General features: G+C 33.9%; 1 protein-coding gene and 1 pseudogene across 2 annotated transcripts in view; one reads left to right on the top strand and one right to left on the bottom strand.

Moving 5' to 3' along the window:
- TRUB1 (TruB pseudouridine synthase family member 1) overlaps positions 1-10,735 on the top strand; it is a 44,303-nt gene extending 33,568 nt beyond the window's left edge. Inside the window, exons 4-8 of one of the 2 annotated variants that reach the window (XM_036737114.1) lie at positions 1,013-1,094; positions 4,939-5,011; positions 6,600-6,739; positions 9,134-9,190; positions 10,199-10,735. In XM_036737114.1, coding sequence (XP_036593009.1) covers positions 1,013-1,094; positions 4,939-5,011; positions 6,600-6,739; positions 9,134-9,190; positions 10,199-10,458 — 612 coding nt within the window. In that variant the 3' untranslated portion in view covers positions 10,459-10,735. The remainder of the gene's footprint in view (positions 1-1,012; positions 1,095-4,938; positions 5,012-6,599; positions 6,740-9,133; positions 9,191-10,198) is intronic. The other variant, XM_036737115.1, reaches the window with a different exon arrangement.
- Positions 10,736-17,715: 6,980 nt separating this feature from the next.
- On the bottom strand, positions 17,716-17,928 carry LOC118859121 (annotated as a pseudogene).
- Between the last annotated feature and the right edge of the window lie 1,158 nt (positions 17,929-19,086).

Here is a 19,086-nt window from a genome sequence, read left to right as displayed (position 1 = left end):
GTTTTTCCCTGATCACTCCAGTTGTTACTTCTTTTTCTACCCCACACCTCAAATTACTTTGCATATAGTTTTCATTCAAGAGGAAGCTTGGCAGAGTAAAGAGAGGGTTGACCTTCAAGTAAGAAAGACCAGGGTTCATTCAAATCCTTTTTGCTCCATTTATTTATTTATTCATTCATTTATTTATTTATTTTTGGAGGAGGGTAGGCAAGGCAATTGGGGTTAAGTGGCTCGCCCAAGGTCATACAGCTAGTAAGTGTCAAATGTCTGAGGCCAAATTTGAACTCAGGTCCTCCTGACTCCAGGGTTGGTACTCTATTCACTGAGTCACCTAGCTGCCCCTCAAATCCTTTTTGTGAAAGATAAACTAACTAGATGTGTGATTCTGGGCAAGTTACCCTCTCAGTGCCCCCAAACAATTTGGTAACACCAGAAGTTATATAGAAGATACCAACATTAGTTTTTACACTAGGACTTCCCTAGAACTTTGAAACCACAGGTCCACACCAAAAAAATTACCTTACCTCTGCGTGTGATTTTCCCCTAGTAAAGGTTAGTAAGTTCTTTAAGAGCAGGGACAGTTTTGTTTTTGTGCCTGGCATGGGGCCTTGCACTTATTAAATGCTTAATGAATTATATTGTATTTCCCTGGTATGTTGTTTTTAAGAATATAGTGGCTAGCTCCTTGCCATAGTTAGGCATCAGAAAATGATTTTAAAAATTGTCTGCTATTATATTATTTTTGTATTTTACATTTCATTGTGTATTTTTAGGCTTTAATTTTAAAAGTGACTTAGTTTTTATAATATTGGGGGTCAGAACATTTTCAGAAGCATTTTTAATTTGTCAAAGTGCATTTAAAAAAACAACCAAATATGTAGTCATTGATTATTACCCTAGTTTTGTATCAGATCAAACGTATTAGTTTAAACTGAAATAAAATTTTATAGGAACCTTGAGATGTTCATGAGTACTTTTCATTGTATGGTTTGCTTGTTTCCTCTGCCTGTAGAAGTATATTGCTACTGGAGAATTGGGGAAAGCTACTGATACACTGGATTCAACAGGGAAAATTACAGAAGAAAAACCTTACGGTAGGAAGTAATCTTTATAACATTAAAATCTAAATTGCTTTGGTTTTAACAAATAGAAGAGGAAGGAAGGCTACTCTGAACTCTGTTTTAAATTTAAAACCAATCTTAAGTGATTTCACTTTTCCAAACAATGTACATAAACCAGAGAAGTTCGAAATTAGTGGATTAGTTGATCTATTTGCCACATTTTAGATTGCTAGTTTCTTGAGAATGGAGAAACATGTATTTTTATCTCCTTTAGTGCTTAGCTCAGTCCCTTGTATTTAATAGTCAAACGAAATAACACATAGAGATCTTTGTAAACCTTGTATTACATAAATTTCAGCTATTAATAATAAATCTAGGCCCTTAATAAATATTTTAGTGAATAAACACATGGATTAGATTATATTCATTAACATTTTTCATTATAATTGCTTCATTTGAAATACATCCTGAGGGAGACCATTTCAAAATGACTACTTGCCCTTCTTCCTTCATTCCGACTTCCTGTCCAAATCCTTTTGTAGTTACAATTTTGAACTTTTTTTCATTTTTTACCTGCCTTACAATCTCTGTTTTACAGACTACTTTGTACTGTTTTAAATAAGTGAGCCCATTAGTTTTTGTATGTAGGGCCACTGTTTTAAGACTAATTCTTTCCTCTTGTTTTTGGAACATGTAAACATATGGCAGAGAAAGAGTTATTTTCTCTTGGAAGTAAAACAGAACTAATTGGGGCCCATCTTAATTTATCTACCATCCCTTTTTTCATTACTCTAAAAAAAAAGATAAATGAAATGGTCTCCTAGCAACCTGCACAGTGCTCATTCTATTTATAACAACAGTAGGTTTATACAGTAAGTTCACCCCCATTATTCTGTCACAAAGTGTGAATTATTTGTAGGGTTCTGTTTTTTTTAACTCTTGCCTGTGGTTGATATTTTTCCCACTTGACTCAATTGCAGGAGATGAATGCTTATCTAGTCTTCCTGTGTTCTTGTGTTGAGTTACAACATTGTCCCGGTAGGAGAGAGTTTAGGTAGCTGCTGGAACTCATTTACCTTCCTAGCTATTAGAATTTCAGCTCTGCAGTTTCTTTTGTACCCCGTTTGATCAGTCGGCAAAATTTAAAATGCACTTATGTCTTCTTAGGCTTTCTTTTAAAGCAGAGCTTTTAAATTATATTGCAATTCAAGTATTTAAAAAGTTATTTTGTATATATATTTTGAAAATATGATAAAGTTCTAATTAATTGAAATCCAATTAGAAATCTTTTTTTCCAGGTGGGAAAGGTGAATGCCATGTAAATATGGTCATCTCAAGAATTTGTTAAAAAGAAAATTAATTCGCCTACTATGCTCTGCTTCCATGAAAATTCAACACAGTCTCCTTCATATATGTTTATAGTACTCTGATGAGAATTGATATACAGATATTCATTACTATGACCCTAAAGCTCTACAGTCTATGCTTTACTTAGGTGATAATAATACTAATATTTATTTAAAAGATTTTCATAAGGATTCAGTCAAAAAGTAAAATCAATTCTCGGTTTATTAGAATATTTCATTTACCTGTTCCTATCCCCAAAATGTTTTTTTTAATTGTAATTTGTATTTATGTAACATAGTTTACATTTGATAGTAGAGGGATATACATTAATATAGTTAAGGAGTGACCAGACTATGCAAAACTTTGAATACGACACCCATAATATTGGGATTGATGCAACATTGAAGATTTCTGAACATATCAGAACTTTTCTGATAAGTTCCCCTTAATTGGCTTATTTTATGTTTCACATGTAAAGGTTTTTCCATAACAACCTCCAGCATGCATTTTTTTTTCTTGTGGCCTTGACTGATTTATGAATCATTACAGCATTATCATTAATGTCACTTCTTTAAACAGCTGCTGGACATTGTGGGAAGCATTTGCCATCTGTGTTTTAGAAATATCCACTTGGTATAACTAAGGTATCAATAGTAATTATGATATTATGTTTCAGTGGAGATAAAATTTTTCTTCATGGAATAAATTCTCTATATACCATGAGATGTCAGAGAGGAACTGGAATCAAGAGAAGGAACACTTAAAGAACATAGAATAAAGCCTACTAAATAAAAGTTTATTCCTAGTGAAACTTGCTTTTATATAATGATGATATGAAACTCTTTCCTTTTTTTCATTTTTAATTTTTGAGACTGGATCTCTCTATCTTGCTTAAGCTGGAAGTACAGTGGCCACTTATGAGCCCAATCCAGATACTGATAAGTATGGAAGATGTAACCTGTTCCATTTTTAAAATTTGGGTTGGTTTGCCCAGCCTTAGGCAGCCTAATGGCATTATACTCTCATGGACTCACCTTATTGGTCTAGACTTAGTGTGGCCACTTAATCAGTTTTAGCCTTGCCGCAATTCAGAACTCCCAAATTCAAGTGATCTACCGTCCTTGGTCTTCCCTAGTAGAAGAGATTATAGACATAGAACTGTTCTGAAGCACTTGAATATCACCAGAGTACTTGATCTTAGTATTTCCTGTGCTTTGCATTTTTTCTGTTCCTATTTGAATTCAGTAAACTTTAGCTACTTGTTCCTGTGTAGTTTTCAAGGATTAAGGTCAAACTAGGGTCAGTCTGTTTCTTGCTCTGTTAATATTAAAGGTCTGAGGGTGGGATGTCCTGTTTTTTTTTTTTTTCTTTCTTTCTTTCTTTTTTTTAAAATTTGATCAGTCTGTGGAGCCCTTGGTGTGACAAAGGCTTGTATACAACTTAGAAATTAATCACAAGATTTTTGTTTGCTATTTGCCATATAAGATCTGTTGTAACAAATCTGTACTAGAATAAAAATTAAGATACAGTTCCGAAAAGGTAGAAGAAAAAGTAGGAAAGGAGACTAGTGAGAGTATTGTGAACATGTGATACTGCTGACTCTGCCCACAAATTACATAATCTTTCTGTGATTTAGATTGCTAATCAATATTTGGGAACTAGTTCAAAATCCTCAGATTGCAAGTTATGAAAATCTCCAAAATTGATGACAGTAATTATCGAGCTAAAGTTTATATTGAACTTTTGAAGCTCTTTAGTTAGAGAAATATAATTTTATTTGGCAAAGGATAGAACCAAAAGGAACTGAAAACCAGTGTCAAACGTTTTAGAAGTTTTATGTTCTCTGTCTCAAAGTGTAAATTACCTAGTGACTACATTCCTGTCCCTGGTTCCCCACCAGATAGATTATTTGTTGTGGTTTCAAGGCAATTTGGAGATGGTGAGGTAAAAGTCAGGAAGAAGGAAGAACAAAGACAGATGCTTGTTCATTTAAGCAAAACTAAATCTAAGCATACAAAGTTTATGACATTTAAGTAGTTTTCTGAATCTGGCAACTGACAATTAAGGTAGGATAAAGCATAATCCTCAGTGAGACATCAAAATATTTGGCCCCTAACAATGGGCCACATTCCCTGATACACATTGCAGTGTGTTTACCTTTTTTATTTTCCAAGGTATTGATCACTGCAGGACAAATTGCAGGATTTTTTTTTCATATCTTCCCAAACCCTTAGTAAGTAAGCATCGACTAACACATAAAGGGTCATTGGCCCGTTTTTTTTTCATGGAAACTAGGACAAAAGACATCTAATCTTTAAAATAAGATACATTGTACTGTATTTCTTCCCGTTTCTCACAGCAAGATTTATATTTGCTATTTTATGTTTATAGAAGTAAGATATTGGTAAGTAATGTGTACATCATAGTGCAACTTTAAAAAATAAAGTGAATACATTTTTAGAATGAAAATGACACATGTTTCTTTTGTCATGTGTAGAGTCAATATTTTTTTTTCCCCCACATTTGGCAGATCAGATAAAGCAAGAAGATATTGAAGGTATTCTCCAGAAATTTACAGGAAATATAATGCAAGTGCCCCCTCTGTAAGTTATATTAATAATAATAAACTTTTAATGCTTTCCACAGTAAAAAAATCACTAGAGTTCCATTTATGTGTAATAGAGTTCAGCAGAGCATACATTAAATATGACAGTGAATGATCAGATAGATGCATATGATATTAATTTAGATAGGATCCTGTGAACATTCTGATAATCTCTAAGAAATGCTATCATGTCATAGAGAACACAGGAAGTGGTCTATCATCTAGGCCTAGGTGTCAACATAGCATGTTATATGAGTGAACACTAAGCTTTGAGATTCTATTTACAATATTTACTATCACCTAGGCCTCTTTTCTAGCATCAGATCATCTCTTCAGAAAAGAGCTGCCCTAGAGGTTGCTGTTCATATCTAATCTGGACTGATTGAGGGATATGCGTCAGAGGCTTTTGAGAGCCTGATGTGCACTAGAGTGACTGAATAACAGATTATGGACTTTGCTTTCAAGGACTAGCAGCTTACATTTCCTCATATTGTTAAAACAAAAAAGACCGGGGATGTGTCCTCTGAGTACGTGGACATAGAGGGATGAGATTGAATGGACATTGATTAATTATTATGTTTACTAACGTTAGTTTGAGCATACTACTCATTGTGTTGACTAGTTTTCAGAAGGACAATTGAATCCCTGTGAGAAGTGTTCTAAATGATTTTTAAATATTAAATTTATAATAACTTACAGTATTTTATTTCATTTAGGTCATTAAAAGATGTTCATAAGTAACAGAACAAAAATATACTCAAGCTTTAGTCCTGAAATAGACACTAATTAAATTAGTTTCCCTTATTTGGAGGGAAAGAAAACTATAACCTGTTATACTATATGACTTGGAGTCACATTTGACTTGAAAAATAGTAAAAGTTGACTGAAATATAAATTGCTTTAACAGACAGGAGCAGTGTGAATTATACTTTGGGCCCAATAATTAAATATTTGGTTTTTTTGAATTTACTTAAGTCGACTTTCAGTATTTTCTTTGTAGTAGTTGCTTCAAGGCTTTCCTGTTTTAATCATAAAACTTGACCACACAACAAGATTTCTTAAGTGGGTAATTTATTTGTTTTTTAATAACATTCCACCAGAAATCTTAAAACAAGAAAACTTCCTTTCACGTAAAAATGAAGCATTTTCATTATTTGAGAAATCATGAATAATCACGTCATTATTTCAGCAGAATTTGGTCATGGTTCCCTGAGAAATCTTATCTCATTCTTTTACTCTAGTCTGTCACATTCTCCTTCATTTCATTCTGCAGAATTCTGAAGTTTGGGGTAGTGGTGCCAGGGACTGCAGAGAATTAGACCGAATAATTGACTGAAGATTGGAAGCGGCACCATTGCTCAGTAAAATGCCAGTATAAGATATATTAGCTTCAAAGATGTTTAAGGAATTCTCATTATCTCTGATACCATTGTGACATAAAACATTAATCCATTTTATCAAAAGTGAAATTTTAGTTTGACAGGGTAGAATGATTTACTTCAGTTAATGATAGATTTAATTCAGGGCAGTCCTTTATTTGTGTACTACATTAATATCTGATGAGATTTTTTTTTAACCCTTGTTAGCTATTCTGCTTTAAAGAAAGATGGACAGAGACTTTCAACTTTGATGAAGAAAGGTGAAATAGTAGAGGCAAAACCTGCCAGACCAGTCACAGTGTATAGCCTCTCCCTTCAAAAATTCCAGCCACCTTTATTTACCTTAGGTAAGGGAAAAAGTTCAAAATTGTAGTGATTCAATTTTCATGCATTTTATTTTATTGTTTAGATGCAATTCAGAGTGATCTGTGGAATACAATGAAGATTTGTGTGTGTGATTATTAGACAATTTTTACTAGACAAAAATTTCCTAATTTCTTTGCTCTCTTGCTAACACAGTTTAGAAGGTGGCCCACAACTATGTGGAGACTCATAAATGCTTTTCTATATAAGCTGTGATGTTCATGTATCAAAGTATCAATATATAACGTTGGGATTATTGTCATATATCTTATTTTCAGATAACAGTATTTCCTATTTTATAACCCTTTCCTCTTTTTGTTTGTACCAACTAGTTCTACACCAGTGTTAGAATTAATTGGTATGAAATATCTCTTGGGGGCAAAGGACTTTCTGAAAATGGTATAGTGTAGTATTTGCTGGTTTGGGAGTCTGAAAAACTGGGTTTGAATCCTGACTCTGCCGCATACTACCCACGTGACCTACCTCTCTGGGCTTGAGTTGTCTTATCAATAAAATAAGGGGTTTGGATTAATTGACCTAGAACATCTTTTTTTGCTCTGAATCTCTGATCCTCTGTGGTAATCCATCAGAATCCATCAGATAATTTCTTTCTCCATTGTAACCTAAAACATTTACAATTGAAGATCCTTGGTAATCTGGAAATAAATGGAAAGGAGTATGTCTACTTAGGCACATATCAGATTTACATTTAGGTTATAGCATTTCTTAGCTTTTCTTTACCATGTTTGCCTCTCCCTGAAAAATAATAATAAATAAAATTTATATAATCTAGACCGTAGATTATTTGGGGGGGAAGGGATACTGTTTATTTTTGTCCTGAGAAATTTATGCTCATTTCATAATCTTCCTGCCTACAGTAAGATTGATGTATGAAACTTGAAACATACTTGATTTTCCAAGAGCCAAGGATTTAGTTAGTCTCTAGGCCCTCTTTAAGTTTATTAAGTCAGTTCACAGGGCATATTAGAAAAGATGCCTTAAGAAATAGTCTCCTAATTGGTTTTGTTTCTGAATTTCATTTCCTTTTCCATTAGCATCATTATATAACTTGTGTGCCTACAGGGTGCTATACTTAACAGTTAGAATTTTTTTTTTGTCTTTAAGAAGCTCTGATCCTAAACTGTTTGAGAAATATGTAAGAAATACAAAAATGAATGGTTTTTAAAAAAATATTCTATGGAAATGTAGTAGTTGTTTGGCTGGAGTAAAAGATATTATCTTTGAAAACAACATATTTGAACATGATTGAAAACCTAGATTTTCTTGTTGCCCGCACTTCAGTTTTAAAGATTTTTGTAGAATAAAGGACATAACAATACTTACTGCCTGTGAGTACAAATATGGTGGTAGAATTCCATTACCTTTCTTTGGTCTTGAGGATCATTTTTGGCCCTAGGAGTAACAAACTTAATAGTTACATGGAAATAAATGACTCTTCATGACTTTAGAACATATTAACGATTTATTATAAAACAAAAATATTAAAATCACCAGGTTGTTTTGATTTACTCTTCACATGACTGGAATATTGTATGGTTAAGACTAGAAAAAAAGATAATCTTTGGGCAGCTAGGTGGCAGAGTGGATAAAGCACTAGCCCTGGAATCAGGAGGACCTGAATTCAGTATGCCCTCAGACACTTGACACGTACAAGCCGTGTGACCCTGGGAAAGTCACTTAACCCTGATTGCCTAGCGAAAAACAAAATAAGTAACCTTTTCTATTTGAAACATAGGGACCATTTACAAGAGATGCTCTGTTGGTAGATGGAACTTGTAAGAATAATGGTGAACTCCATACTCAAATGCTGATTGACCTCTTCAACCTATAAGGCCATCAATGTTAAGGAAAAAAAGTTGATTCTCATGGTTTCTCTGATTTGATTGCTTATTTTATGATTACTTGTTAAGCAGTTGTCAACCAATCACAAAAAGAAACTTTTAAGATGTCATTTCTTTAGCTAATCATTTGGGAAAAGATCTTGACTGTTTGGAGTCTATAAGTCTGAAATATTTACATTAAAAATGCCTACTTTTCAGCCCTGCAAAGTAAGATATTTAACCTTTTAAAACCTCTTAAATGAATTAGGTTGCAATATTTATTAAAATGCCATGACTTGCTAGTTAATTTAAAATGTGTTCATTGGGTTGCTTCTGTTTGCTTTCCTAGTACTCAGACTTTGCAATCTCTCACACACATATGCTTCAGGATGAATAATTTATCTTGTATCCCATAAATATTTCATCACTTGATTGTTTGCATAGTGCATTTTTTACATTTGTTTAGACGCATCATTTCTATGTAAAGTAGATTTCATGGGGCGTTTGCAATTTACCATGTCACTGTTAACATTCCAGATGTTGAATGTGGAGGAGGTTTTTATATCAGAAGCTTGGTCAGTGACATTGGCAAAGGTAAGGATGGATGAAAAAGAATTACTACTTGGGGAGCTATATTCTTTTTTCAGTATTCAATTTTTCTACATCTATGAGTATTAACCCTGTGTTCTGGACTCCCTTGCTTGCGTCCATCATAGTACTGTTAGGTTTATGGCTTGCAATTTTGAAATATCAGCAGTGGCAGTGAAATGCTTGTGATAAGACAAGGAGAGGAAGATAAAAAGTGAACAGAAAAGTAAAGAATGGAATAGAAAGTATAAGGACAAATGGATTTTTTTTTAATAGTAATTTTCAGTTCATTTTTACTGTCCAGAATACATGAAAATAAGCGATGATTTTGGTTTTTTTTTTTAAACAACCCAATACACCTGGGTGATTTGAACTCAACTGAACCCTTAATAAGTCAGCTGTGATCCAAAGCTCAAGGCTCACACTCAGGAGCCAGGCTAAGACTTCAGTCAAGACTAGCATCTAAAAAATAATTTTTAAAATATGAAATAAGAGTACCTGACTATAATTAAGATTCAGGGGAAAAAAAGAGAGAGAGAGAGTGTGTGTGTGTCTGTCTGTCCGTATGTATATACATATGTATGTGTGTGATATGTGTGTATATATTTATGTATATATACATGTGTGCACACATATACATACATATAATATATATACATATATAATTATCCTTTAAAAAGATATTTGAGGAGATAGTTCTATTTTTAAAAAGTATAAAATCAAAATCTCCTGGACAAGCAGAAATAATATTTATATTCTGGCTTTCTCCAGTGAGGGGGAAAAAAGACTTTTCCCATTGAGAAAGAAAATGTTGCTTATTTTTTAATCCCAAGTGATTTTGTTGTGATTTATTCTTCTGGATTATTCCATTTTTATTTTTAAGTGATATACATATGTACATACAAACATACATATATGTATGATTTAAACCTTGATCTTTTAATATAAAACAATATAAAATGTGAAATAAGAAACCTGTCTTAGGGGTTGTTTTTTCCCTTATTTCTGCTGTAGAGCTTTCTTCCTGTGCCACCGTGCAAGAACTGACCCGAACTAAACAGGGACCATTTACATTAGAGGAACACGCCCTTCGTGAAGACAAATGGACAATTGATGGAATAGCACAATCCCTAGAGCACTGCATGCCTCTTCTCTCAGTAGAACCATCTGTTAAAAAATTAAAAACTGAAGATTCTAAAGTACAAGCTGTGAGCTCTGAAGACAAAACAATAAGTCAGGTTAAGGAAAAAGATGGAGTGATTGGAACATCTTAAGATTGGACTGGGATTATTGTTTTCCTGGTTAAATTTATAACCTTTTATGTGCAAAACAACAAGCTGCATTGTTTAAAAAAGAAAAGAAATAATTCTCTTTTCTCTCTCTGCATGGAGGAAATAGTCCATAATTCTTTATTTCTACAACATGCTGTTCATCTGATACATTGCATTATAAATGGGTTTGTCACTAATCTAAATTCTTTGCTGTATCCTTAAATGATCTTTTAGAATGTTTTTGTGTTACCATATTGACAATAAAAATTTTAAATCAAAATTTCAGAAAACTTAATTTTCTGAATTTAGTCACTCATCAGAACCTACTCTGGTAAATAAATACATTTTCTAATCTAATGAAAACAAAATTGTTATTGTACTTGGTTTTCAGAAATTCAAATTTATTTATTGGACCACCCAGAGGAATTTTGTTGATAATCCACTGAAGACAATGTCATGCTGAATAATTTTTTAAACAGAGCTTAAAAAGGGCCTTTATGTAACTCATTTGCTTCATGAACATAATTTTGGGGAATTAATCATTATAAAGAAACATTGCTTGGATAAGACTATAATAACAATACATTTGTTAGTTTAAGGCTAGGGACCAATCAGATGCAGTAAATATCTGTAAATGGATTCAATTATAATTACCTGTTGCCCTCATTAATAGGATTAAAATCTATAATTTAGTCTTTATATTTATCAACTCAGATGATTATCCCATGAAAATGAAAGATAAAGCAGTTAAGGCTTATTAATTGGTAGGTAGCAAAGGGACTCTTATGTTAGTGGTTGGATCAATGATACAGTAGATTTTGACCTCTGCTCCAAGTCATTACCAAATGTAACATGCCCTTCATATTTTCCTTTTACATTGGGAATTTGGGGGTTGGGAATAGAGAAGATTAGTCTTTTTTTTTTAACTAAAGTATTTATCTTTCTCTTAAAAAAATTTATCCCTACCTGTGACATTTTTTTTAAACTTTAGTTATTGTTTCAAGTGATACTTATTGGATTTGATTCATTACATGTCCAGGTAGCCTTCTGCTTTAAATAATAAGTCTTGATTATTATGCTTTTTTCGTTGGGTTATACAGAGAGTCCCCCAATTCTTTGTACCACTCCAGTTGCAAATTTAGAAAACATAGTCACTAACCAATACTCAAGTTTTTGGGCTCTAGGGGCTTCACATTTTACTTAATTTATTATTCTGTTTTTAATATAGTCTGTCTTCAGATTCTTATAGTTCAAAAACAGGACCATTAAAATTTTCTTGAAATAATCATTTTAAGTTGTTTTATCCTCTAAAACATTTGATTATAATTCCACATTAAAAAATACAAAATGAATTAATTTTAATTATAGTTAATCTAACATCTACTATAAAATAGACATTGTTTTGGTAGACTATATCAGCATATACAGAGTATAATAACACATTTAATGAGAAGCTTTTTTAATTAATTTTTTTAATTAAGCATTTCTTTTCTCTCCCCGCTTCCCATTAGGGAAACAAACAAACAAACAAACCCCTTTTTAAATGAGCATGTATAGTTGAAAAAAATTCTCATGTAGGCTATGTTTAAAAAAGTGTCTCATTTTACCTATTTGGTCTTACTTCCTTTTTGTCAGCAGGTGGGTAGCATTCCTCATCATTGGTCCTCGGGAATCTTGATTGGTCATTGCATTGATCAACGTTAATGAGAATTTTTTATACTACTTGGCGTCACATATAGGATTGAAAAGAAATGATTTTTAATGGTGCTTTAATTGTAATAGAAAAATAATTTTTGAACTTAGAAGTTTGTAATTTGAATTTAACCAAAATTTAATGCCTTACAACTTGTGAAAACTAGCGGAACTCTATATTTTAATGACATTATAGTATCAATTCATATAATGACTGACAGTTCAAATGATTTTTTTCCTAATGTTGGGGTGACAGGCAATTGAGCACTTCTACTTTATAAATTCTAGTATGCAGAATTATATTTAATTGTTTTATATTCTTCTGGTCAATTTGCAAAAGTGAACCAACTAATACAGTAGTCCAGGGTGTCATGTATATATTTCAGTTATATGTTTTCAACTACTTTCTTTCCAATCTTCCCCTTTCCTTTAAAGAAAAAAATTTTAAATTTATACTGAGTAAAAATGATAAAGAATTGTATTTATCTTAAAACAATAGACTCTTAAAGTTGAAAAAGGGATCTCAAAGGTCATTTAGTCACCATGTTGTGAGTAGCACTGCCTGCTACAACATCCTGGGCATTCACTTGAATGGCCGTCCAGAATTCACTCGAAGGCAATCCATTCCATTTTTAGACAACTCTTTATTAAGAAGGTTTTCCTGACATTAACTTGAAATCTCTTTCTGCAAACTCCTCCCATGTACTATTATACAGGCTGAAGCCTTCTTTAAAATTTAAAGCCAACTATTATGTCCCTTTACTTCTCTCTTCCACCCTTCCTATCACCGGTGTTCTCCAGACTGTCAGTATTCTCTTAGTTCCTTAAAGTAATACATCGTTTCAAGTCTTCATGTGTTTGGCTGCTAACCTTTTGATATTCTCAAGCTAGTCCGTATCTAACATGGTGAAATTTAAAGTCATAGGATCTGAGTTCACCTGTGATCATATCTGGAGAATTATGATCTTAGCTTTTTTGGCCATATTGAGCACCAAAGCACTTAGCTCTTTTTTTAAAAAATTTTTTTTTAATTTTTAGTTTACGACACTTGGTTCCACATAATTTTGAGTTCCAGATTTTCTCTCCTCCTTCCCCTCCTCCCTCCCCAAGACAGCATGGAATCCCATATAACTTCCACGTATAACTTCACATTGAATTAATTTACACACAAGTCAAGTTATGGAGAAGAATTGTGATCAATGAAATGAATCATGAGAAAGAAGGGACAGGACTAAAAAAAAAAAAAACCAACCCCAAAACAAAAACAAAAGAGAGAAAAAAAAAGGGAGGGGGGGAAGGCTAGCATGAAGTGTGCCTCAATCTGCATTCATACTTCATAGTTCTTTCTCTGGATGTAGACAGCATTCTCCATCGTGAGTCCTTTGGAGTTGTCTTTGTACCTTGTGTTGCTGAGAACAGCAAAGTCTATCGGGGTTAGTCCTCACAGAATCCATATATCTGTGGTTGTGTATAATGTTCTCCTGGCTCTGCTCCGCTCACTCAGCATTATGTCGTGTAGGTTTTTCCAGGTTGTTCATGAAGTTCATATCATCCCCATTTCTTGTGGCACAATAGTATTCCATTACCTTCATATACCACAGCTTGTTCAGCCATTCCCCAATTGATGGGCATCCCTTTGATTTCCAATTCTTAGCTACCCCAAAAAGAGCTGCTATAAATATTTTTGTACATATGGGTCCTTTTCCCGCTTGTGTGATCTCTTTGGGATACAACCCTAGAAGTGGTATTGCTGGGTCAAAGGGTATGAACATTTTTATAGCCCTTTGGGCATGGTTCCAAATTACTCTCCAAAATGGCTGGATCAGTTCACAACTCCACCAGCAATGTAACAATGTTCCAGTTTCCCCACATCCTCTCCAGCATTTATCATTTTTCTGTTTTGTTATTTTAGCCAATCTGACAGGAGAGATGTGGTATCTAAGAGTTGTTTTGATTTGCATTTCTCTAATCAGTAGTGATTTCAAGCATTTTTTCATATGCCTATAGATAGCTTTAATTTCTTCCTCTGAAAACTGCCTGTTCATATCCTTTGACCATTTCTCAATTGGGGAATGACTTGTATTCCCATATATTTGGCTCAATTCCCTGTATATTTTAGAAATGAGGCCTTTATCAGAGACACTAGTTGTAAAGATTTTCTCCCAATTTTCTGCTTCCCTCCTAATTTTTGTTGCATTGGCTTTTTTTGTACAAAAACATTTCAATTTAACATAATCAAAATTATCCATTTTGCATTTTGTAATGCTCTCTATCTCTTGTTGGGTCATGAATTCTTTGCTTTTCCATGAATCTGATAAGTAAACTATTCCTTGCTCTCCCAAATTACTTATAGTATCAGCCTTTACTCCTAAATCAGGAACCCATTTTGACTTTATTTTGGTATATGGTGTAAGATATTGGTCTATGCACAGTTTCTGCCCTACCATTTTCCAGTTTTCCAATCAGTTTTTGTGAAATAGTGCATTCTTAGTCCAGAAGTTGGCCTCTTTGGGTTTATCGAAGAGTAGATTGCTATAGTTGTTGACTTCTCCATCTTGTGTTCCTATTCTATTCCACTGATCCACAACTTTGTTTCTTACCCAGTAACAGGTAGTTTTGATGACTGCTGCTCTATAGTACAGTTTAATATCTGGTATGGCTAAGCCACCTTCTCTAGCATTTCTTTTCATTAATACCCTAGATATTCTAGACCTCTTGTTCTTCCAGATGAATTTTGTTATTATTTTATTCAGCTCTGTAAAATAATTTTTTGGTAGACTTAGCTCTTTTTCACATGAACTAAGTTTACTCCATCCTGTAGGCAATTTTTCTTTTAAACCCACATGTAGCTCTTCACATTTCTTCCAACCAAATTCCATCTTATTAGATTTGGCTTCATGTCCTAGATTGTCATTTTTGGATCCCAAATCTATCATCCAACTATTAAATATTCTTCCGGCTTTGTGTTATCCAGAAATTTGATAAGCACCCTATGCTTGTCTTAATCTAGGATACTGATAAAAATGAACACCACTAGAAACCTCCGGAGTCATCTTTGGGTCCAGTTCAACCAGTTCCTGAATCCACTTAACATCATTCTGCATATCTTCATCTTGTCCACAGGAAGTGCTAGACTTTTCAAATACTTTCCTGGGTGTACTATATCAAGCATTGCCCTGATTTCAGTTTAGTAAGCACTACTGGTGTTTTTTTCCTTTCCTATCCTCACCAACGGATTTTATTTATTTTTATTTTAATTTTTTTCAACCATTGAGAAGGTTCTGAAATCTTAAAAGGTCATTGTTCTGGGAGCTCTGTGACAAACATAAATATTCCTGACATAAAAGGTTTTTCAGAATATATTCCTAAAGGAAAAATCACACATATTTTATTGTGGCATTTTTAATTTCTGCTCTTCCTAAAGAGTTTGTCCCACTTTGTTTTGAGAATTATAAAAAGTGATGCCAAACAATCTCTACTTATGTTTCACATTGATTATATAGTAAAACTTAACAATTTGCACTTTCCTGATTTAAAACTCAATTTTAACTAACATTTAATGCCTGCTATGTGTAAAGTGCTGGGGATACAGAGACAAAAATGTAATTGTCTTTGCTTTTAAGGAGCCTCCTATAGGATATGTAAAGTAATCCAAAGTTTATTTGAAGGTATGCCAAATTATTTTAAGAGAAAGCTGGGCTAAAATTTTACTTTTACTTAATATGGGCATATCCCAAACTAGGCAGTTTTATTACAGGGTCACCCTTGAAGTTAAGTCTGCTCTCCATTTGGGTGGTTGAATATCACACAGAGATGGTTAGTACTTTATGTCAAAAGGATAATTTACACCAATCTAGCCCTTATCCTTTGCAAAGATATCAAGTTCATTAATCCACCTAAACTGCTTCTCTGAGTAAGGGAAAAGAGACAAGGGAAAACAAATGCCCAATTTCTCTAAGTTTGAAGTCACTGCCTATTGAATTTCCTATTCTTGTTAGTTTGTTTTTGCATGTCTGGCACCTCCCATAATACCTTGAACACATTGGATGCTTAATAAATATTTGTTGAATTGGATACGAGAAGGAAAAGTTAGCAAAATTTGGCTTCCAAGTCTAATCAACTCTTACGCACATTGCATGAGGGCCTAGTATTTTTCCTTTGCTCTATTCCTTTGCATGTCTGTACTTTATTCATCTGTGGGCAATAGCTTTGGGGTTTGTTTATTTGGATAAATAATTGCTAAACTTGAGTTGTCCTTTCCTTAAGTAGCATAGCCTAGCCCAGCCCTTTATCCATGATTCTATTTTCAGCCTTCTATAAAGACATTTAAAATTTTTATGGTCTAAATTTTGACCAACTTCAAACATATCTTCTATTTATGTTGTTGCTTAGGGAACTATCCCGTGTGACCTTGTTTCACTGAGTGCTAGAGGCCTTTCTTCAGAATTAGGGCCAATTAATAAATGAAACTTTGGTGTCATTGGTTGACAATCAATAAATTATCATTTTTTCCTAATGTGAAGAGCTTGCTTTGATCTATCAACACTCATACCTTGTTGCATATATTCATAAGAAAGCAGTTAAATACAGGCGAAATCAGAATCACAAAAAAGATCAGAGCAGCTACCTAATTCAACCCAAACACAAAAGGAACTCCCCACTGTATAGCCTCTTCATGAGGACTTTCTATGAAAGAGAATCTGCCCCCTCTTTTTTTTTTAAATCGTCCTTTATTTTTTCCAATTACATGTAAAAATAAATTTTAACATTCATTTAAAAAAAGATTTGAGTTCCAAGTTTTTTTGTCCCTTTCCCCCTCCCTAAAATAGTAAGCAATTTGATACGTTATATATGTTCAGTCATGTAAAACATTTCTATATTAGTTTTGTGAAACAAAAAACAGACCAAAAGGGGAAAAAAAACCCCATGAACAAAAATAAAGTGAAAGTAGTATGCTTTGATCTCCATTCAAACTCCCTCACTTCTCTCTGGATGTGGATAGCATTTTCCATCATGAGTTCTTTGAAACTGCCTTGGATCATTCATTGTGTATCTGAGAAGAGCTAAGTCATTCTTAGTTGATCATAGAACAATGTTGCTGTTACTGTGTGCAATGGAGAACCCACCACCCCTTGAGGCATCCCATTCTACTTTTGGGAAGCTTTAATTGTTAGGAACCTTTTCCTGACATCAAGCCTAAGTTTGCTTCCTTGCAACTTCAGTCCAATGTTTCTGGTTCTGCACTCTGGGGCCGAGTCTAATCCTTCTCTCTTGTAACTGTTTTCAAATATTTAAAGACAAGTATGTCCTCCTTGAGTAATCTATTCTTCGTCTTTGACACCAGAGTTAAGAGAAATTTGTGATCGTGTATAGGTATTTGTGCCATGAGACTTGGAGGGAGGGTATTTAAAATATGTAAGAGACTAACCGTTGTTAAAGACTACAGGAATCCATTTATACATTAGTGTGCCAATGAAAAATCATTCTGACCTATTTATTAGCTAGTTTCTCCTTTTTTTCTCCCCCTCCCCCCATATTTTAATACAGGTGGAACATTGAATGATTCCTTCACTTTAGCTCCTTCACAGCCAAACCAGGAGGCAGAGACTGTTTAAATTTCTCTGCCTTCTCTTTGTCTGTGATGACCAACGTGTACAGGTACCTGCTGCATCGAATCTTAAACTTCACATTGTCCTTGTTTTTCTTGATCTCGACAGGTTTGGCATTTTTTCTCCTGGTTGTGAGCAGGAAGTCTTTTATTTCCTCAATTTTTCAGGTCATGGTGGCAGTGGCGGCGGGATGAAGGGCAGTGTATGGCCCAAGAGGTCGAGCCACGGGAGAGAGAAACTGCCAAGGGGCCGAGGAGGATGGAAAAGTTATTAGCTAGTTTCTAAGGATTTTGTACTAGACAACAATCTGTTAACCTAGTTGTAGTTACTTTGCATAAATAATTATACGTCTATTTAATGTTTATTTTCCAATTTAGATTTTTTTCACTAATTCATATCACTTCTATTTGTCTGAATTAATGAGAATTCAGTGTATAATCTTGAATTTTCTATTCAGATAAGCATATATTTTGAGCCAGATGGAGTAGTAATGAATGAGTCACCACAAGGCAAAAGGTACTTTATTTTAGGCATACCCATGACTTCTGTCTTGTTAAGTCAATAGGGCAGCTAGGTGGTGCAGGGGATAAGAGTGCCACACCTATAGTCAGGAGGATTCATCTTCCTGAGTTCAAATCTAGCCTGAGACACTTCCTAGCTGTGTGACCCTGGGCAAGTCACTTACCCCTGTTTTGCCTCATCTGTGAAATGAGCTGGAGAAAGAAATGGCAAACCACTCCAGTATCTTTGCCAAGAAAACCCTATATGGGGTCATGAAAAGTCAGATACAACTGAACAACAATTTTAAAAGAATAACATTACAGACAGTTAAGGGCTTTATGCGCTGGATTTATTACCATGACTAGTTTAATAGGGTTGTCCTGAAGCCACTTTAAGTTGTGTCATTTTAGCAGATCTAGTTTGCCTTGCGAACAATAAGCTTACACAGTGAGCCATATTTTAATTTTCTGAGTTAAATTATTTGAAAACAAGTAACTCCTAGATGTCATTTGAAATGGCTGAAATTGACATTTTATTTTTTTTTAGTTCACGATTTTTAATTGTAGCAGGTTGTGTAATTGGTGTGTATTTGCGAGTTGACTCTGTTCTCTCGGTTCAGTACCCACTCACTGGAAACTCCTAATTAGATTCAGCTTTTGAAACTAACTTCAACCTCATATCATAATAAAGCAACACAGTTTAATTAGATTAAGGGAAGTGTGGTAATATCAAAAAGCATCAAACAGTGATAACGTAATGCTTTCATTTCAATCCGGTATGATCTCATCCACCCTTAGGCTAGAGTCTATTTTCCCCTACCTCTGCTTCA

The sequence above is a fragment of the Trichosurus vulpecula genome, chromosome 8, assembly GCF_011100635.1.
Source record: "Trichosurus vulpecula isolate mTriVul1 chromosome 8, mTriVul1.pri, whole genome shotgun sequence".
Classification (NCBI taxonomy): domain Eukaryota; kingdom Metazoa; phylum Chordata; class Mammalia; order Diprotodontia; family Phalangeridae; genus Trichosurus; species Trichosurus vulpecula.
Note: the sequence above shows the minus strand (reverse complement) of the source record. Positions and strands in the feature narration are given on the sequence as shown.